At 40.8% G+C, this 23049-nt stretch overlaps 1 protein-coding gene across 3 annotated transcripts in view; it reads left to right on the forward strand.

Annotated features, from left to right (window-relative positions):
* The window catches only part of jade2 (jade family PHD finger 2), a 222592-nt gene that overhangs the window by 135696 nt on the left and 63847 nt on the right, over positions 1 to 23049 (forward strand). For all 3 annotated transcript variants that reach the window (XM_039617918.1, XM_039617919.1, XM_039617920.1), the window contains exons 9-10: positions 3901 to 4386; positions 6761 to 6925. In XM_039617918.1, coding sequence (XP_039473852.1) covers positions 3901 to 4386; positions 6761 to 6925 — 651 coding nt within the window. The remainder of the gene's footprint in view (positions 1 to 3900; positions 4387 to 6760; positions 6926 to 23049) is intronic.

Consider the following 23049-nt stretch of genomic DNA (forward strand, 5'->3'; position numbering starts at 1 on the left):
TTCTTATGACAGAGAAAAGCCATTTAGTTTTACCTTAAAAAACAATAAAGGACAAATTAAACTTTTTAAACATGAGAATGTACACTGAAAAACCAACCAAACTGTCATAATGATTTGAGGGCTGTGCGAAATCCATTAGAGCCAAGGTTTCTTTGCATTAGCTAGCTTGAAAAAAACCTAAAAACCCAGTTAAAAATAATGGATGGTTATCCACCGTCTTTGTTAACACCCAAGGCTGTGTTTGTTGATCATATAATGATGTGCCACTTGACTCTTCTTTGACACAAAATGGATGGATTGAGTAAAGCCTGATGAGTCAAGATAATCAGGTCATGGAAAGAAAATATGGATATTAAAAAAATATATATGGCAAAATCTAGCAGGTGTTGCCAAGAAGACAAAATGGTAATACTGCAGAAAGTTCACATGCTTATGCTTGTGCATATGCAGTCATTTCAGACTGCTGCACATCAAAAACAGATTTCATACACGTGATCACTATATCAGATCTGATACAGTCCCATAGTGAAGAAAATATGGAAATCATTTGTTTTTGGTCAATAAAGGTAAAATTCATATAAAATATATGCACAATATGAAGTGGGACTTCATATTGTGCTGTTAAATAAATAAACAACAGCTGTTAAATAAACTCGTCCACTTTATGGGTAGAATGTTGTTATCTATTGGACACAATATCTTGGATACATTGTCAAAGTTTTAGGAGAAAATTTGCCACTCAGCAACCATCTTGGTAACAAAGTGGCAACTGTGGTAAACGCTTACTCCATTTGTAACTAAGATGGGCAATTATCAGTTATCATAAAGCCCCGAGTCAAATAAATGGGGAGAGATATAACGTGAATTCCAGTGGTTACCAGAACATAAAAACTGTCTAATCTGATAAACAATGAAGTAGTTTGGTGATTTTACCCTAAAATAAGGTTTTTTTTTTTGTCATCTATAAGAGGCGTGTATGCACAAAGTTACGCAATATATGATATATCAGTGTTTGAGGAGTTTATGGACTTTCTTCACCATAGCACAAGTGTTCTGCTGTGCCAAATCATACATAAGCCGAGAAACAACACTAGGCACGCTTGCATCTTTACCACGATAATGAGTAGATATACAGTGGGGGAAATAGTTGGTATACTCAATGTTCTGACTTGGGGAAGGATGTTCTTGTCCAACATTTAGTAGGACATGGCTGCATCCATTGGCCATTTAATGCGGTGAAGTCATCCTGTACCCTTAGCAGAAAAACACCTCCATGCTTGAATGTGAGGATGGTCTTCTTTTTGTCATACTTAGGATTTCTCTTCTTCCAAACACGGCAGGTTGAGTTGATGCCAGAAAGCTCGATTTTACTTTCATCTGACCACAACACTTTCTCCTGCACCTTCTCTGAATCATTTAGATTTTCAGTGGCAAACTTAGGCAGGCATGTACATTACCAATGCTGTTAACAGTGGTGTACTAGGTGACTATCGTCCCAGCTGCCTTCAGATCATTAACAGGCTAATTCAGAATAGTTTTGAGATTATCTCATGATCATCCTAACCCCATGATGCAAGCTCTTGCATGGAGCTCCAGACCGAGGGCATTTCATGGCCATTTTCTGTTTCATCCTTTTGCGAATAATCACACCAGAGTTGTCACATTATCACCAAGCTTCTTGTTGGTAGTCTTGTAGCCCGTTCCAGCCTTGTGCAGGTCTACAGTTTTGTCCCTGACATCATATGACAGCTCTTTTGTCTTGGCCGTGGTGGTGAAGAGGTTGGACTGGAAGACACATTTTTCTGGAAAGATGTGCTTTATATTGAGATCAGGGGAATTTGTGATTATGTGGTCAATCGGTTGGTTAATTGGTTGATTGATTGGTTATAATCTGTGGGAGAAAAATCTAGCTGAGTTGTAGGGGATCAAATACCTATTTCCCTTAGTGATCTGCAAATCAATGTATAACTTTCATGTAATGTGCTTTTCTGAATTTTTTTGGGGTGGATATTCTGTCTCTTATCAAAATGAAACTACCATGAAGATTATAAACGGCTCGTTTCTTTGCAAGTGACTTTCTTTGCAGACTTATGAATTGTAGCAGGGGATCGGATACTTACAGTGGTTTGAAAAAGTGTTTGTCCCCTTCCTGATTTTTTTTTGTATACTTGTAACACTGAAATGTTTCAGATCATCAGACAAATGTAATATTAGAGAAAACACAAGTAAACACAAACTGCATTTTCTAAATGAAGGTGTTTATTATTAAAGGGGGAAAAGATAAGTTAAATTAACTGTGGAGTATCACCCCACCCCCAATAATAATAAACACCTTCATTTATAAACTGCAATTTACTTGTTTTATAAGAAATCGGGAAGGGGGCAAACACTTTTTCACTCCACTGTATTTCCCCCACTGTACAGGCTGCCACACCTTTTGGACTTTTAGGGTTCATCTGCATCAACACAATAACACAGTTTATGTTTACTCATTTTGCTGTTGATTGACTGTTTGCAATCAGTAGTGTTCATATTTGCTGTTATAGCACTTCCCTATAGATTTCTAATGGGGTTTGTTTGAGTGGCAAATCTCCCTTATAATCTCTCTGATAATGTATCTGGTAACTGGTGAAAATGTGGTATTTGCAGGCAGTTTTCAATAAAAACCAAGCTTGTAGTGCTCAAAAGACTAAAATATATAACAGTGATTGTACAACTTGACAAATTGAGCCAATTAAAGCAAGGAGTCTATCATCATTATCCACATTGGGGAATAACACACATAGGAGGTCTCCATTAGTCAGTTGCGGTTTCACATGGATTCACATGCTGTTTCACAAATCATGTAAGTTTAATGCAGGATATCTCTACTAATCCTCCCACATGCAAATAGGCTCTAATATTAAGTCCATAAAAGAGGAAATGGGAGTGGGTTCATCTGGATCTCTCAGCATACCTGAGATTACAGTCGCACACTTTTCCATGTGCTGCTGAAGGTTGTAGAGATAGATTGGTGTTCGCGCTGATGATGACCTACTTTAGTGTGTGACAGTAGAGAAGACTGCAGCACAGTCCAAAGCCAACCCGAAGTTCAAGCAAAAAAGAATATTCTAGCCAGTTATGTCTCTCTTTTTTTGCCTCATCGTACAAACCACATTTGGAAATGCTGAGAAGCCCAATGCCAGTTAGGACTGGACTGTTTCTTTGGTAGGAAGTAGTTCCAATTAAAACTTTTTAAAGCTTTTTAGAAAGTTTTTATGAAGCATAAAAGCCAAATAAGGATAAGAACAGAGAAATAAAGGGAGAGAGACATTTGTAGAAAAGTTGTTTTCCAGATGGTTGAGTCGGTCGGATCAGTCATTTTTTTTTTTTTTTTTAACACGCACTGCAGTGCAGAGAGTCACCAACGAGCCTCCTGCCGAATCCTGAACTACTTTGATAAGTGCAGACCTGCACACACACACACACACACACACACACTCACACATACTAACAAATGTGCATGCAGCAGTGACACCAGTACAGTCACAAGGGTTCTCGCTTTCTCATACACACACACACACACACACACAAAATTGTACCATGCCTGGAGGGACTCAGTGGGAGGTCAGCTCTTAGTATGACCTGTAATGGATAGCACTGAGAAACATGCACTCACACACATATTGAAACATATCCCAAGTTACCAGAATGTCAGCAGAAATGGGAAAACTGTGTTTGTTGTGACTTGGCCTGTCTTTCTGCTTTGCTGCACTTGTTCTGGAACCTTGATAACGCAATAAATGGACCGAAAATGACAGCTTAAAACAAACAGTTTTGACAAAATGTCTGAGAACATGAAGACATGTTTTTTTATTTGTGTGTCCCTTAACTCAATTTCCTCTCTGTCCCTCCTCCCAGTGCTCCATGCCCTCCTGTATTGTGGCCTTCCATGTGACCTGCGCCTTCGATCACGGCCTGGAGATGAAGACCATCTTGGCCGAGAACGACGAGGTGCGCTTCAAGTCCTTCTGCCTGGAGCACAGCAACACCAGTACAAACACCAACAGCACCTTCAGCTCAAGCGGACTGAGCAACGGCAATCACGTCACCGCTTCCACCGCCAACGGCGCACACGGTGGAGCCAGACCCGAGTGGGCCGCCACCGGTCTCACCTCCGAGCTTCGGCAGGACCAGCAAAACGAGACGAATGGCAGCAGCGATCCGGAGCAGAGGTCTGTATCGCACCTGGTTTCAGTGTCGGCGTCGGAGCGGGCTGAGCGCGACCAACTGGAGAGAGAAAAAGTGAGCCAGAGGAAGCAGAAGCTTCAGGAGCTGGAGGATGAGTTTTACCGACTCGTGGAACCCAGGGAGGTTGCCGAAAACCTGGGGCTGCCCGTCTCCCAGGTGTGTTAAGCTAGGACCCTACAGCTTCTCATTAAGTTCTAAGAAATGAGGTTAAACACTCGTTGTGATAGGTACGCCTCTATGTGCATCAAAAAATACCCGCTCCTCTAGACAGTGACTCAGGTATAGGCACAAAGTGCACAGACATAGTCAACAAGATGAGTGGCTGAAAAAACTCACTGATGAGAGAGCTCATAATAGCAGCACTTGTTCCTGCTAAGAGAGAGCAAGTATGCAGATACTGTGACTGCTCAGTACAGCAGCGACGTGCAGCAGAGCATCTCAGAACGCCCGATTCACCGAAGCATGAAGCTGTTAGGAAGTGCCATTTCTGTCCAAAGAACAAAAAGCTGAAGGCTCCTATTGATTGATGAAATCTGGGAGAACATTGCCGAGTCAGAAAAATGTGTTTGTGTTAAGAGTATAAAATTATAGAAATATGAGAAGACTAATCATGTACTTGCCTCGATTTAGCACACTGGCTCAAGTGTTCCCCATTCATAGGTATTCGTAGACCGCATGATGAGTTACAGATATTTGTTTAGACCATGCTCTGATCTGCTTTCCAAACATGGACGCTGCTGCTGGAACGTCTTATTTTTATTTTATTTATTTTTTTACTAGGAAAGCTAAACCATGGATTTGAAAGTGTTCTTTTTTTTAAAAAAGAATTTTTGATACTGAGTCAACACTGCAGGGCCATTTTGGGTTTTAAAAATATAATAGAGCTGAGAGAGGAAAAAAAACTCTGATATTGTCTGTGGTTAAGGTCACAAATCTATGAGAAAATAGTGTTGTGTTGTCAAAGAACCGCTTCACTTTCCTTGGCAAGGTTGGGGCAACCACATTACACCACAGTGCCTCAGTGTGCTTCGTGTCTTGCCTGCAGTGTATGATCTAATCGAGGTATTCATTGTAGTTGGATACACTAATGAAATACTTGGGATTGTAGCCATGTTGTCAGATATCCAGACTTTGAAGAGTTATTGCTTACTCAGATCATGAGTGAAACATTTTTCTTAGTGCTGCACTTCTTGAATGTGTGCAGTCCCGGTTTATTTTCCTTGGTGTAAAAGGTTGATCCTTCAAATGTGAATATGAATGGGGATCTTTAACAAAAGAAAAATGTCACGTCTTACAATCATGGGAAAAATGATGTTTTCACAGGACTCTACACAGCCCTGTGAAAAACTCAGTACACTCGGTGAGGTCGAACAACTTTTAGCTTCAGTAACTTCAAGTAATTATTTTCTGTATGACTTTATCAGCCTCTCAAACTGTTGTGGAGGAATTTTGGCCCACGTTTCTTTAAAAACAGTTCACACTGTTCACACTCCATGTGTGCACACCTCTCTTAAGGTCCCACCACAGCATTTCAATCAGGTTAGGGTCATTGCAACACAGTGATTCTTCTTATTTTCAGACAGTTGTAGGTTTGCTGCTGTGCTTAAGTTCATTTACTTGTTACATGACGGAATTTCAGCCATGTGCTGGACTCACACTTTACTCTAGAGTACTTTGCTATACAGAGGAGTTTCTGGTCAACTGAATGGCTGCAGAACAAGCCCAAATCATCACCCCTCCACCACCATGCCTGACAGTTGGTGTTTGTGTTTGCCTTATACATCATGGACAAGCATCTCTACTTTGGTCTCATCTGTCCTAAGGACATTGTTTCAGAAGTCTTCTGGGTTTTTTCAAATGCAATTTTGCAAACTTAAGATATGCTTTGGGCTGATTTTGTGAGGATCCCCATTCCTGACCAGCAAACTACCAAAACTTCAGTTTTTATAGCATTGCTCACACTTGCTGATCATCAATTTATCAGGTGTATTTGATTAGCAGCACCTGGGGGCTATTTAATTTAAAACATTCCTACAGTATTGAGGCTGTACTGGTGCACCTAGTTTTTCACAGGACAGCATAGAGTCCTTTCTTTTCAATGTGACTATATGTGTATTTGTAATTTTGTTAGACCTTTGTAAACTTTTTTCTTTGACTTTAAAATCACAAAGAATATTCAAGGATTTGATCCTTAATTTGAGAAAATTGTTGAAGTTTCATATGACTATAAAGTTTCCAAAGCTGGATGACTTTTTGAAATAAATCTCCTGCACAAATGTGCACATTTTAATACTTCAGTGCCTCTAATTGACAATTAAAAACAACAAAAAAGGAAATACTCTGAAAGCACAATAGATCTACAGCGCCTTCATTGATTTATAGCAAAGCCATGACCAGTTAAAGATGCTCGCACTGATTTTTAACTTCATGAAATTTCTCGCTGCCGTCTTTGACTTGAGTTGAAATCAAACATGGCAGTGATGCGAACATTATGATAGCGTAACAGGTAAATGTGTGTCTACGTTTTAAGGTGGACTACTTATATCAGTTCTGGAAGCTGAAGAGGAAGGCCAACTTTAATCGACCTCTGGTGACCTTAAAGAGAGACGAGGTGGACAACCTGGCCCAACAGGAGCAGGACGTCCTCTACAGACGCCTCAAACTCTTCACACACCTCCGACAGGACCTGGAAAGAGTGAGTTGGAAAATCAGATGCAGACGTTGTTTCGATGTTTGTTTGGTATGAAGCCAAAGAAAACTTGTTTCTTTGCAGACTGCTTTATTCTGAGATCATTTCTATCTGTTTGTGTGTGTTCGGTGTGTGTGTGTTTCGAACATTTGCGAATATTCGTGCTCGGTGCTTGATCCATCCCTGTATCGCTGATATAATTTCCGAGTTAATTTACATTTTTCCGAACGTTAATTAAAAAGATCATTGACAGTATCATATGAAGTTGATTTTTGCTCTCATGAATATTGATGTTAAATGAATGAATGGCTCAAAGGATGACGGCGTAATGAAATGACTCAGGGATATAATGAGTGACTGACTGATAGCCAAGTGTTGGAAATGTAAGTGAAAATCCACCAACTGTGGAGAATTCATTTGTTTTTTCTGTGATCTGTGATCATTGTGACAGATTAGTTACTTCATGTAAAAAGTCAGCGTGGCACTCTAGGAATTTCCTCAGATTCGTTTGTTTGTTTATTTGTTTGGCGTGTTTTTCTCTCCCACGCTTCTGACTTGGAGAAAAAACTTCACAGAAAATTCCGTCTCAGGTGACCCGGAGCACAGAAATAGCATACAGTACAAACTGTAAGTCCCTCGGGAAGTGGAAAGTCAGCTCTATAGTGGAAATTGGTTCAGACGTTTTTCTTTTTCGTTTTTCTGAGAGCCTCTGGGTTCGTTTTGTGATGCTCCTGAGCCCCCTGCTTGGAAACAGTTTGTTATTCCCCAGAGAAAGAGATGGTAATGCTTGTGCAGCTGCCGTGCCATGGAGAGAAAGGCTTTGATCTGGAGTTTGTTGGTGGATACCAGAAAAGGTGCTCCGCAGCGACTCCCTACTTTTACTGAGGCACCTCAGATGGTTTCTAGCTTGGCCCAAATGACCTCCGTAATCAAATATGGTAAATTTCATGATACTGTCTATTTTAAGAACTGCATGCATGGTGTGATTTTTGGCAGTGTGCTACATCTACACCTTGATTGTTGATGAGTTCGGGTAGACCAAGTGTCCCGATTTAGAGGCTAACGTAAGAGCGAGCTAATGGGCATTAATTGTACTGGAGGCTTTAAGCCCGGGGGAAAAATACTTTTCAGGCTTCTGTGGTTGTGGAAGCAGAAGTTCGGGGAGGCTTTTGAAGCTTTAACTGCTAAGTCTAATTAAAGGTGTCTGTGGATGAGGAAGTTGAAAGATTTAATGGAAGCCTGGCCCATCTCTCAGGTGAAGAAATTTCAAAGGGTAGTCGAGATTAGTCTCAAAATGCTGCATGTTGTGTTGCATTCGTAGCTGTTATAACTAGATTAATCACATTTTGGAGGGTTAGCAGTATCTTGGTGCGATGAGAAATTTGTTGATCTATTTATAGAGAAACGAAGCTGCTGAAGTTTTTTCTTTTTCCCCTGCCTAACACAATGTTCCTTAACATTTAAATAAAACACACTCCAGCTTTTATGAAACTCACTGAGCTGCAATCGAAGAAAACTTATCATTATCTACATTAAATGTTTGCAGCTTGTAGTTTGTAACTGTAGATGCTAAGTGTTGATGTTATTTCTAAATGCTGAAATATTCCCTTGCTGATTTCAGTATCAGAGCTTACATTTGGCTGCAGAATGCGCACTAATATTTTCATTTTCTTGCCTGGTTTCATGAATTAGTTGTACCCATCTTCAAAACCTCACTCCAGAGCTCTGTTAGTACATTGGCATTCTCTGCTGCCGCTGCACTGCTCTCAAAACCTCTTTCTGACCCTGCAAACTATACAGGATCTAAATTACAGCGAGCAGCCAAACATGCACTGCAGCCAAAATTTAGGGGGATACACGTAAATGCGGTTCGCCAAGGACATGCGGCAGGAGTCCTCTGTTTTTTTTTACTTTTAGACAACTGTTTATATCATTCCCACCATCTAAAAACTCGTATTATATCTGCTTACCTTCACGTAATAAATTACCAAAAATATTCACTGCAGAGAGATTCTTAACCCTTTCAAGGATATTTCTGTCAGCAGATTCTAAGTTCCTGTTAAATACGTTGGCGTGTAATTTCAGACTGTGTTAGGCTTGCCTTGGTTTTGTTCAGCTTGGGTGATTTAATTTTGTTCATAGTAAGAAAACCTTTTGGTAATTAGGTGGCTCCATATTAACCAAATGACCTTTATGTACAAAACTAAAAGAGTTCAAATACAAACACAAGAGATAATTGGAGATTTTTTTTTTTTTGTTAATTGCCCCTTAGTTTTTCCCATTTAGCCTCAGCTGGTAAGACCAGTGGACTTAAGTTCAGTGCTGATTAGACCACCGGATCAGCGTGCTTTGTCCAGCGTCCCACGGTGTTAATTTGGCTTTTAGATGATAATTCCTCCACCTCTTAACTTGAAATAATGGAGTCACAAATCACTTCCCACAGAGCCAGGTTGTCATTTCTAAACAGTGGGCTGAACCTTTTTATGTAGGTCACTTTTTATTTGGGTGAGCCAAATAACTGAAAGCCCCTGCTATACTTAGATATTCTGTAGCTGTGCAAATCACTGTCGATGTACACTATTTTCTGTGATTGGAAGACCACTCTACAGATGTGTAGAGAATTGTGTAACTGTAGCCACACCGCAGTGGTCTCTGGTGGTCAGGGTTTATTGATTGTTGCAGTTTTCTAACCTCTCAACCAGTCAGTGTGTCCATGGACTCCATAACTCTTCTCCCTCCTGACCACCCATTATTGATGTGTGTGTGTGTGTGTATTGTAGAAGCGAACCATACCACTTCAGCTTTCAAAAGTTAACTCTCTTCATTCTGTCACAAAACAGTAAAGCAGTCAGTAGGAAATAACAGTTGAAACAGCTTATTTACTCAGAGTATGTAAAGACAGTGCCTACGTGTACCTCAGTGTGTGGGGCAACTCCGTCCTATTTGTGAAAAATGCAAACACGTGGTGGATTTAAAGCAATCCATGAACACATGTTGGATTTAGCTTGAATATTACATCCAAATATTGCAGATTTATGAGGAACATCATTTGGCTGTCACTTAATACAGAAATGTAAATAGAAAATCATTTTTCTGTGATTTTTAATGTCCCATATGCCTTCTTGTATCAAACAAAAAACATTAGGAATAATAGAGAGACTAATTTTATTTATAAAGCGCCAAATCACCACAGATGCCTCAGCGCTCTTTATATTACGAAGGAAAGACCCTGTGATAATACAGAGAAAAACCCCGATGAACCCTATGAGCAAGAACTTGGTGACAGTGGGAAGGACAAACTGCTTTTTCACAGGAAGAAACCTCCAGGAGTCCAAAGTCAGCTCTTAGTAAAAATAAAATGCCGTACATACTGTAGACTGTGAGAAGTTTTGGTATCACTCTGCTCGGTGTTTCTGCTTGGCACCCTTCAGCGTTCTATTGAGACGCTGCTGCTATGGCAACACTGGGGAAGTGACAGTTACATTTGATCCCTATTTTTTTCAGTTCGTGCGCCCAAAAGACTGATGGCTCATCTGCTGGCAAGGCTGTCCGTACTCCTCTTACAGTACTGGTCAGAATTTAATTAAGCTGACACACAGTGATCATCTAATGGCTCTTCAACCACATTGTTCTCAAGGTTAAAGTCCCATTTGTCACTGTCAATTAATTTGAATTCTCATTCGTTTGTGAAGTACAGCTAATAAATGACAAGGAAACTTTGTAGTAACTATGAGTGGTGACAGATGAGCTTCTACATCCCTGACATTTTGGTTTTGGGGATTTTGTCATTTATTTTCCTGATTTATTATGTAAAATAACTTTGCTGTTTTTAGGCTCTTCTTAAGTTCTTAGAGACAAATATCTGCCACTGACACTGTTTGCTTCATCTTATTCGCTATTATCAATCAACTGGGCTCACACTGAGTGATGCTGATATGCAAATACAGTAATGTGTCACCATCACCTCACCTCCATTTAGCACCATTAATAATCAGGTGTATTGGAGCTGTAATTTGTAGTAGTTGAACTCTTAAATTCATGTAATTGTTGGAACTCTTGGTAGTTACTGACCATACTTCACCATAAGTACTCTGCTTTATATATTAGGACAGACACCCTGAGCATAGTGACTTTTCCTCAATGTTATTGTGTTTTTAAGAAGCTTGGAGTTGTTGGTGCACAAAGTCTGAATTTTCAAATTGTTTTTGTCCAAATGAGGCAGAATAATGATCATTTTGTGAGGCATGTTCAAAACAGCATTTAATAGCCTGAAAGCAGTGCTGTGATTGCAGATCAAGACGTGAGGTTGATCTGAAGGTGTTTAATCTGGCTGGCTCCAAATCTAGCAGCGTTCCTCTTGACCACTGCCCAACTGTGTAACTGAGAAAGTCGGATAGATTAGAATTGCTGCTGGCAAGTCACCCATGAGGAGGATTGATCTCCAATTGGTCACGTTTTGGCCAAGTGAGTGTTGACAGCTCACTGCTGTGATGCTAGTGGCTGTCGATACGCAAGCTCTCTTTCACCTCATCCGTCTTCTTCACTTTTCTTCCTCCTTTTACTTTTCCATCTCTCACGCCGACACCACCTGTAAGTATCTGCTCTGTCATCCGTAGCTGACCTGTTTTTGCCTATTTTCACCTCTATGAGCAAGTGGTCCACCTGCTTTGCTTTGTTTTTTCTTTGCATATGGTATTTTTCTGTGGAGGTGTTGTGTGCATGACATTGTGTTTCTGAGTGCATGTATGTGTCTGTGTGCAAGATAGTGTTGCAATCATCTCTGATTTGCGGGCAAATTGAAAAATCCTCTCCATCCTTCCATCCCGTCATCCCCAGACCCCAACCCAATCAGACCCCACGACCAAAGCCTCCAGCCTGCTGCTTTTGTGAACAAGTGTGTATGTGTGTCTGCGTGTGAGTGTGCGGGTGTTCGTGTTGGTGGTGGAAGATTCCGGGGGCTAATGTTGGGGTGGATTATCCCCCTCCTCTTCCTCTTTGAAGTGCTGCCAATGGAACGAATTGCACCGTGCTGTCCCTAATGCACTGTGAGCTTTCTCCATTTCTGTACTCCTCTCCTGAGTGCTGCCCCAACACCCTCCCTTCGCCCACAACTCGCATCCAATCAGCGTGCAACATGTTGAAGCAATGTGTGACACAGTGATTGGATAGTGTAAGTTAGGTAAACGTTCGACCTTTAAAAAAAAGAGAAGAAGAAATCTGGGTATAGGTGCAGTAGAGGTTTATATGTTTAGATGATAGTGATGATGATGTCTGAGTTAGAGGTACAGTACTGTGCAAGTCTAGAGCCACCCCTTTTTTTTCTAGGAAAATGAGAAATAGAAGCTTTATTGAAATATAACGTAAAAGCAGATTTTGTGCAATTCTTCTTTTTTTTATTATGCTTTTATTTTTGGCCTTTTTGAATAGAGAAGTGAAGAATGACAGGAAAGCGGAGGAAGAGAGAAAAGGGAAGACATGCAGCATAGGGCCGCAGGTCGGACTCGAACCTGGGCCTGCCACTCTCTGCCACACAGCATGTGGTTGCCCGCTCATCCCAGTGAGCTAAACTGGTGCCTAGATTTTTGGCAGTTCTAATGATCTTGACTCCATATTTGGGTTGACCACCTTTATTTTTCAGCACAGCCTGAATTCAACTCTCTTAGCCAGGCTTTCTTCTAATTTCTTTAAGTAACCTTAAGGAATAGGTCTCCAGGCTTCTAGAAAGATATTCAAAGCTGGTCCCTCTGCTGTAGGGCTGCCACAAACGATTATTTTGATAGTCGACTAGTCACCGATTATTTTTGCGATTAGTCGACTAATCGGATCATGCATCCATTGGACGTAAAACGTACAGCTTATTGCACCAGCAGCATTTGCTCTTATATAACATTAGCTTACAGTTTTAAGTGTTTAGGGTATGTACTAACTAAAAATAAAGACAAGATGATAGTTTATTAAATTTAATGAGATTTACAGATTGTTTCGGTAAAGTTTAATAAACTCCTTGCTATCTAAAATATAACGGGACACCGGAGTATATTCTCGAACATCTCACACTGATATAATCAGTTGTCTGCTTGACGTTTATTCAGTCGTGTATAAACTATAACTTTAATCTCAGCCAAACCGATTTACTCAGGAACAAATAAAATACTCAAAAAAGGCCAAACAATAACATTTTTAAGTTATCTAACTGACTTATATATGTTTAACCTGAGTAGCGAAAGACAGTGGTGGGTTTGAAAACGATTTGCCGGGAGTCCGGTGTTCTCACGGGCTCTAGTGAGCCTTGCCCCCGGCTAGCTATCGAGCTAGTGGGTAACAGACGTCTCCGAAAACGTCGGAGCGCTTTTGAAAATATGCAGTGTCTTGATAAACTGAGCAAATATTTGAGGTTTACACAGCTACATTCTCGCCTGAAAATATGTTAAACGTTTATTTTGTGACCCAGAAAGATTAATAAGAGTAATATTAAAACTAACTAGCTGCCGCCATTGTTGAAAACTGAGCAGGGCCGCGCTATGAATTCTGGGACACTGCTGCTTCTTCTTCTTTGGAGTGTAACGGCAGCTGGCATCCTTGTACATGCAGTGCTGCCATCTTCTGTTTCAGTCCGTTATTACACTCTTAAATCCTACTACTTATTCCTGCGTCTTTTGTGATCTTACAAAGCTTCAAACGATGCGTCGACTATTAAATCAGTCGTCGACGATTTTGATAGTCGACGTAATCGTGACTAGTCGACTAATCGTGGCAGCCCTACTCTGCTGCCTTTTGTTCTCTGTCAAGATGATCCCACACTCCTTAAATAATGTTGAGGTTTGGGCTCTGGGGAGGCCAATACATGACTAATACTGTTGTAGTGTCTGTTTCTCTATCAGGTATGTTTTTACTGCAGTGCGTTTGGGATCATTATACTGAAAAATGAAGCTGTTACCAATCACTCCATCAGATCTGTTTTCAGAGCAGTACTTGTGTACTTTGGCATCCATCAGCCTTTTCTCCCCATTTCCCTATCTTAAGAAAGGCTTCTGGACTGTCATTCTTCCACTGAGACCATTTCTGATGAGCTTTAATTGAAAAGTAGATGGATCAACTGAAGGGTCAGATATTTAGGTGTCTTTTTTGTTTTAATTCATCACAGATCCGTGTTAAGTTATTCAACAAACAAACAAAAGAAATGAAATTCTAGACTGGACTGAAAATGGGTGAAAAAGCACCAAACGTCCAAAGAAAAAACATTTTAAAAAATTATAAGAATGTCTGGGCTGCTTGGAAGCAAAATATAAAAAGATCTAGCATCTACCAAAACTGGTTTGGTAGATGCTTTGAGCAACATATTTAAATAGGTGATGTTTCCATCTAATGAAAATCACAGAAAAAAGATATAAATTGTTAATTAGAGAGTATCAGAGGTTGTTGACATGTATTTTTCCTTTGGATAGAACCGGGCTTTCCTCTGTGACCTAGCCCAATACTACAAGCTGAACACCCCCTGGGTCCAGATCCATACTTTAACCAGCAGACACGAGAGTAATATCGATCTTCTTTATCTAGTTCTGAGCAAGTGAGAGTGAACCATAATTTCCAAACCATTATACCATTCCTCTCAGATAACCATGGTGTTTGGTTATATCAGTAGTATGAAATAGAAGGCAATGATAGCTGCAGTATCAAAAATTGTGCCAGAAACTGTTATCAGAAGTTTAGACTGAAGAGTTCTGGAAAAGTTTGGTTTCATACCTGGTTTGATCACAGCTCTGGAATAATTTCCAAACCAAACTGAGACCGATGATTGTATTTTGTTTTGTAAAACTGCAAAATATACACAGTTATACATTTGTGTCAACACTGGAACTGAGAAATCATAGATTTTACTCAACATGGCTTCTCAGAACTGCTCACTGAGATGAAATAAAACTGGCAAAGAGAAGGGAGAGCTTCATGAATGTTGAAGGGGAGGAGGAGTTCAGGGTGGAGGTTCAGGCTCTGCAAGCAAAAAAAGAGTTAGGACTGGAAATTAAAAGTTAAAACTTTAGTGAGGTGACCTGTAAGGATTCCTAGAGAGGGGAAATGACTGGGACCTGATTCACTGGGGAAATGGGGATGATGGAGAGAAAGCAGGTGCGAAAGAATATATTTTCCTTTCTCGGTTCTTCCTGCATGTTTTCACTTCTATAACTACTCGAGTCAAACAATGGCAGTTAGTCTTTTCCCACCGGTCAGTCAGTGCATCGGTACTACAGCCAAGGCTGGCAGGGTGTCTGATGGCATGCTGCCGTTCTGTGTCCTGCCCTCTGCTCTCCCTCCCTCTCTCACGGTAACGACTTGGCAGCACATTTGGCTCAGCAGGTCAGCAGTCCCACACCCAGGAGGCCCTCAGAGCAGAACACAGCAGTACACTTATGAAACAGTCCATTTAAGGAAGGGGAAAGTTTTCATTATGAGTAGCTAACATATGTTTTATATCATATCTTTCTTTCTTTTTTTAAACTACAGAGTGCTGACAAGGAGGGAGTGTAGAGGGAGGTTATATGAAGAGAAACTGATGAGAAGAAGAAGGGATATTGTATGTATTTAGTACAGATTTAGGCAGAGGTGTTTGGACAGTGCTGCAGAGATTGAAACCTGGACAGAGAGCAGCCATGGCAGCACCTTCAGCTGCAGGTATCTGCCAGGTAAACTGTATCGGTACACTGTGTGCCGAGGCACTAGGGAGGAAAGCCCATCAGCTAGTTTTCCTTGGCTACAGGTTACAGTTTCACAGTTTGTTTTCTTTCCGCAAACCCCCCTCGGCGCTTCGTTCTGTTTGAGGAGAGAGAGGAAGTTCGGAAGCAAAATAAAGAATGAGAGGAAAATGTATGTGTACACAAGCCCGCAACCAGTAATCTGCTGACTTGGATTTGCACTGCTGTGAGTGAAACTATTGGCAAGAAGAGGTTAAAGGGAGGAACTTCACAGATCAAACCAAGCCTAAAGACTAAAAAAAGTGTCTGGGCAGAAAAGGCTTGCTGCTTGTGTCTTTTTTTTTTTTTTTCTCAGGCAACCGACATGTATGGATTTACTGGATTTTCTTCAGCTTGGGTTGACGCACGTTTACAATCCTCACACGCCAAAATCCACACGAGCCACCAGAGAAATCTTCCTATTGCTCGATTTTCTTTTAATCTTTTTTCTTCCCCACAGTTGAAAGGAACCACAGAAACACAGAAGCATCTTTCTTCTTTATAGTCTCAATATTCTTAATATTCTCAAGTTGCCTCAAGTTATCCAAGAATTCCTTATTTATGGAGTAATTTGTCTACATTTATTTTTACAGTTGTGACCCCTCGGATTACCTGTGGCTTCCTTTTTGATTCAGTGATTTTCTTACTCCTTGATACTTGTAAAGCATAATGTCTGCTTGTTCTTCAGACTTTTTACTCCCTTAAGCTGGGGGTTAAAAATGTATCAAACTGAACTAAAATGAGTCTTTTTAGTGTTATGTATTGCTCAAGCGCCAAACCTCCTGGATCCTATTTTTTTCCATAAAGTTACAGGTTAATTTCCTTTATGATTTTCAAGTCATGGTGGGGCATTTGATCACGATAGTTTGGTGTTTGATGTGCTTTTTAGATCATTTAGATTGCTTGGTAGATAACTGTCATGACTGTGACACGTGTAAGACAAAGCTCACTGGGCTATCTGTGCATGTTCAAAGTGTAAGCGTAGTGGATGATGAATAGCAACTTCGTCCAGTAAAAACTAAGCCATGTTACTTCCTTTCCCTCAAAGGCCAACTTTCTTCTGATTGGCTGCCCCTCATAAACTGAGCATCTGAACAGCAGGTGAGTGTGGCTGTCCATAATAGATGATAGGGATTTCCCCTCTAAATGAGCAGTGAAGGGGGATTTTATACACAACCTGAGCTCAGTGGGTTTTTTGTTTTGTATTTTTATTATGGTATGGGGTCCATTTTACCCTACTGTAACTCCTTAATGTTTGTGCTACAGCAGGGGTGTTAAACATGAGGCCCAGGAGCCTGAATCAGCCCACTGGAGACTCAAATCTGGCCCACTGGACAGTTTGAGAAAATGTGAAGGACTGTATAGATTTTGAACTTTTAACTGTATTTTCACAAGTTTTACAGCTTTTCCTATTGAGAAAGACTGCAGAACAAACGAAATTTACAGAACATTTGTAATTACAAGACAATCTGTGCAATAAACTATCATGTTTTATGGGATTTTTCACATTTATCATGTAGCTTCAATGGTCCAGCCTAAAGATTAAAGTGGGCTGTATGAAGCCTATGATTTAGAAGGAGTTCGTTGTCCGTGTACAAAATTTAAAAAGGAGAAGATGAGCTCTAAGGGGATATTCGGTGTATCACGGTAGCACAAAGCGTTCACAAAGTAATACTGTCTGAACACAGAGAGAGAAATCATCTCAGTGTGACATTACTGTAACACTTCAACCATTTTGGGCTATTTTGTAATGCATAATTTTGTAATTTTACAGCCAAAGTTACAAAATAAGTCCAGGCAGCCTGTATGATACTTGGGTGATAAAGGTCTAATGTGCATGCAGCTTTTTAACAGTATATAAAAGGCTGAAAATAAGGATGAGCACATAAAGCCTCATTTACTCAGTTACCCTGGTTTGTACAACAGTTGCTCTTCTGTAGGATCAGACCACACTGGCCGGCCTTCACTCCACAAGCACACCCATAAGCCTTTAACCACTGCCGAAACACCCCTAAGACGTGCCGTTCTGAACCAGTCCTAATCTGCTTTCAACACAACAGTTTCAAGATCTGACGGTTTGCTTGCTGCTTTATTTAGCACACTTCTTGACAGCCTCTCTTGTAATGAAATATCAACTGTTATTAACTTTCTCTGCCAGTAGTTTTGTTGTTTTGGCTGATCCGTGTCAGTGCTTTATGACTTTACCTTCTACCTGTAGCTTCCCTTCAAAATGGATTTTCTTCTTTTTAACCAGTCCTGAAAATGCCATTCGACTTTAGTTTGTTGCATTCATCTGATTGATGTAACTGACTTGTAACCTCTCACACCCTCCCATAATCATCCCCCAGCCACTTCAACATCATACACCCGGCCACTCATTTGGCATGAAAAAGTCTCTGGTGTTATGCAATGTTAGGTAGGGTCAGGGCGAGGACAGAGAAATGGAAAGAGCGACACAGACTACTTGGCTATATGAGCCCTCTTCCTCTTCTCTCGCAATCACACAGTTCACACAAATGCATATGCACTCAACCCCTTATGCTGACTGAGATGCCTCACAATAGCGCGTGCACAAATCTATGCGTGCTTGGCATCCATACAGTGCGACGTCACTCATTGGCCTGCGCGCTTGCCTGCAGAGATGTGCACACATGCATCGACACCCTACGCACATTTTTTACAGCTCCGCATGTCTGTGGGGGGGTTGGGTGGGGGAGATTTCTCGCTCCAGGCCAGACGGGCCGAGTCAGACAGACCCACCCTGTTGGATCAGCATCAGCCTGGCTCCCCACACACAGCTCTGCTCCAAACCTAATACTGGCTCTCTGCACAAAATCCCTTCTTCTTAGGCAGCTGTCTGTTTCCAAGATGCTTCAAGTTACCAGGAGAGGACAAGACAAGGGCCTTTTCTGTCCACCAGCAACGGTTACTGTTAAGTTCAACATTCGGCAGACACTGTAAGTGTTTTACCAGCCAACCAGGTCTCCTTTGTACATTTAGTACAGACCTGGAAGTCAATGTTGGCTTACTCCCAATGTGCGAGGCAAAGTAACGTAGACTCCTGAGGGAAGCAGTCTGGTCCTTTCAGCGGTTTACAGCCTTTCTGCTGCAGGATTTTTGGCACATGTTCTTGCTCGCTGATGGATTCTCCAGAGAGACTTCTATACCTAAAAAGAAAAAAAAAAAATCTTGATTGATGTGAGTAGGATGTATAGTTTTGAGGGATGTTTAAACACCGCACGCCACTTGCTGCGTCTGGGCTGATTCGAATTAGATGGGCTGTGACCTAACTGTACACCTCACGCGGATTCATCAGCACATTTAAAACTTCAAGGTTCATTTGTCATTTTAAATCAAACATTATGTTTTGCTTGTTATGCTTTGTGTATTTGAAAGCTATGATTTAAGGTAGGACATGTTTTCACTATTGTGGCATTGCCTGCTTATTAAGTAGTGCATGAGGTGCAATCTTCCTACAGGGTGAAGATGCACTGTACAAACCTGTCGCTCTGTTTAGATTTAAATATAGATGCCTTGTTGGCTGCAGTGAAGTCTGAACATGTTTAAAGTCTTGCCCACTATTCTTTTTTCCTTTGATCTATTCTGAATGTGTTTTGGTCAGTGGTGTGTGAGTTTCACTGAACACAATTCGACACTAACAACGGTTTTCAAATTCTTCTTTTCAAAGTGGAAAAAAGTCAAATCTCAGCTTAAGGTACAACTATTGAAGAATTTAGTTTTTTTAATACTTGTATAATCACCAGCCACTTCTTTAGGTACACCACCTTTTGCCTTATTTGTGGCACAGATTCAAAAAGGTGCTGAAAACATCCCTCAGCTATTTTGGTCCAATGCAATGCATGACAGCATCACAGTTGGTGCCGATTTGCCGGCTACATGTCCATGATGTGAATCTCCTTTTCAACCACATTCCAGGGTTGCTCTATTGGTTTGAAATCTGGTGATTTGATTGAGACCATTAGATTAGAGTGACCTCTTTGTCATGTTCAATGAAACCAGTCTGAGATGATCGGAGGTTTGTGACGTGGCGTGTTATCCTGCAAGAAACAGCCATCAGAAGATGGTACACTGCGGTCATAAAGGGTCATAAAGGGTCATGGCCAGCAACAATGGCTAGGTAGGCTGTGGTGTTTAAATAAATCTCAGTTGGTACGCCGACAAAATATTGCCCACACCATCTGTGGATTCATGCTTTCACGTGTTGTTATGGCAAATTCTAACCCAATCATCTAAATTAAACTGAGACAAATCCGAAGAGGCTTTTCAGTCTTCCGTTGTCCAATTTTGGTGAAAGAAATTGTGTTCTTAACTGACAGGAGTGTTCCCCTATGTGGTCGTCTGCTTCAAGGTTCAACATGTTGTGTGCTCAGACATGCTCTTCTCCAATCATTGATCATTTGAGGTAGTGTTTCTATCAGCTCAAAGCATGCTGGCCTCTGTCTTCATTTTCCTGCAACGCCTAAACATGTGGACCAAACACCATGCCACGTTTAAAGTCTCTTATATCACCTTTCTTCCCTATTCTGATGCTCAGTTTGACCATGTCTACATGCCTAAATTTGTATGTAGCTGACATGCTATTGGCTGATTAAACATTTGCATTAACAAGCAGATGAATAGCTGTACCCAAAGTGACCGGTGAGTGTATATTCATACAGTAGAATCTGACTTTTTCCAATAATGGTGGACTTGTAGCTGTTATTTAAAAGAAATTCTACCAAGGTAAACTCTGTCCAACTGATTTATGTATTCTTAGTAGTGGAAGAGAAACTCTGCACTTAGTGTTACTGATTGGAAAATTAGTGCACATCTCTGAGTCACATATAATTGCTAATAAGGTGTTTTGTTTTTGGAAATCATTTCACATGTACATTGAAGGCGCTTTAATTGCTGGTGGGAGTGAGTAATCCTTTCATCTTGAAACATTCCCACTAAATTTGCAAGTAATTACAAGTGTATTTAAAAAAAAAACATTAAATCCAGTCCTTTCTTTGTTTTTAGGTTTTTCATGAATGTCTTTGCTATAATCATAAATGACACAAAACACTATTGTGCTGCCAAGAACAAGCTGGCTTAAATTAAGTTTAGGAGAAACTATGATAATGACTATATGTGACTGATTGTAATTAAGAGGGAGCTCATGAAATCTATTAGAAAAAAAAGAGAGTGTAGGGAAGTATGATAAAATGTTTCTCTTGAGAGCAAACACACACACACACACACCTTATACCTGTTGGCAGGGGTCAATCTGTGATATTAAAATGTTCAAAATAAACTCCAGATCATTTCTAAAACTCAGTGTAACCTTGAAAATATTCCTTTTGCTCTTCTTCGATCTCCTTAAGAGTCTGGGCTGCATCGTTCTGCCTTCAGCTCAACATTCTGCATGAGCTGACGGCAAGAGCAGGCTTTCCACCTTCAGGTAGCCTCAAGCTCCATTCACTTTGCTAGGAACCGCCTGTTGAGATCCACCGCTGTTTAAAATGCTGCATGCTAAGCTTGACTGTGTAACACAGCCCCAAGGCTTCAAAGCTTACAGAGAACTGCTCCTTTGGCTCTAGCCTTTGATAATTCTGTGCCAAAAGGTCACTGAGTTGCCTTCCAGGGCACAAGGAGAGATCAGAAGCACCTAATTATGCCAACTACATGTACTTCGGACATACAAAACCTAGATCGAAAACTTCTTGTGCTGAAGGGACAGTCAAGACTTAAAGATAAAGATTCAGGCAGGTTCATCGTGATACAGATATGAAGTTCGTGAGGGAAACCCAATGCAAAGATGCAAGCAGATTTATTATTATCAAATCTGTAATATTTGTATATTGTCATTAGATTTTGAAAAATGTAGTTTTCTCACGGTTATCTGGCAACATGTTGCACTGCAGTGTGTCTTACATAATAAGAGTTGAGCAGGTGACCTCATATGCCAAATAGATGCTTTTTTGATTCCCTCCTTTTCTGTCCGCTTCTTTAAAGAAAGGGGGAGGGGCTTACAGCACTGGTGTATACATATGCAGGGAGGTGCACTGACTTTTTCTTAAAAGAATGAATTAATATCATATAAAAGATGTTCCTCTGAAAATACAAGTAGTCCTCAGTCAGCTTTAATTGCTAACTCCATTGTCTTGGAGCAGAGTTTGTGACAGCAGCCCTTCTTCCACCTTATCTCAGTGAGCTTGGTGTATCAACACATGGACCATTTCTCTTCTTGATCCAGGTCCCGGTTAAAGTGTCTCTCACTCTCACTGCAGATCCTGAGAGCAGAAAAAGCACTATAGCTGCCAGTGCACAGCCATAGTGTGGCTTTGAAGTTTGTCCGACAGCAGAATGAGAGGCGGCTGAATGATGTTGGGGACTGTTCAACCTGGGGTTGGCTGGTTGGCAACAAAATAAGAGTGAGGGAGGGCATTGCCCATTAATAAATCAACGGTAGATTGTGTTTTGTCATGGATGAAAGAAAAAACGCTCTTGCCAGATATTCTTGGGTTTCCATTAATATACCTGGGCTAGCTGCCCAAGTAATCTCCAATCTGTTTCAAGGCTTTGGGATTACAACTGCATACATGAAAGGTGAAGTCTTAAGATATTGCCTGAAGCGACAGTTCAGAGTGAGGAGTGCATGTCTGAAAATGGGAGAAAAAAAAATCCCAGTAGCCCTCACCTCATCTCTTCTTAAGACTAGAAGCTTGAGTGTACATAAGCTGGTACTAAGATAATCTGAATCCGATCCAAACTGCCAGCCATCAAGATGGTTTAAACTAAAGTGTACATAACGAATACAAAACTCATCTTTTCTTTTGCACATTAATAGCTGCAGAGATCCACTGTTTGGTTTCATTTAAAATATACCGTCTCTGATGCACTGATGGAAGGCGCATAAGTACGTGTTGCTGGACTATGCACCGTGTAATCACGTGGGACTCTTAGAGAGCAACATGAAACTTTTTCTGCAGCTCTTGGGGAAACAAAGCATCTGCTTGCTGCCTGACTCCAAGTGCTTTCTGACTTTTAAGAGTCACTGTGATATTTTCCCTGACATTTCCTCTCTGGCAGCTACAACCTAGCGGCCGGTATTTTTTCCAGGCACTGCAGAAGGCTGGCCAGCACAGGCTTTCTATCCAAGCTAAGTGGCATGGCCAGCCTCGGTTTTGCAACTGAGAAATAGTCAGTGCGGCATTAGCAATTCTAACTGACTTTAACTTAACACTTGCCTAGTGTCAATCAGTGTAACCGTTTCTTTTTATTGTTCTCTTCATTAAGTCACTCTTCCAACTTTTTCCATATATTTATCAATACAGAACTTTCCGTTTCACCAAACTTCTTATTTGTAAAGGAATTTCACTATTCAACATCCTGTCTAACTTTCTGTCTCTTCCTCCTTCA

Source organism: Oreochromis aureus, linkage group 10 (assembly GCF_013358895.1).
Source record: "Oreochromis aureus strain Israel breed Guangdong linkage group 10, ZZ_aureus, whole genome shotgun sequence".
NCBI classification, from domain to species: Eukaryota; Metazoa; Chordata; class Actinopteri; order Cichliformes; family Cichlidae; genus Oreochromis; species Oreochromis aureus.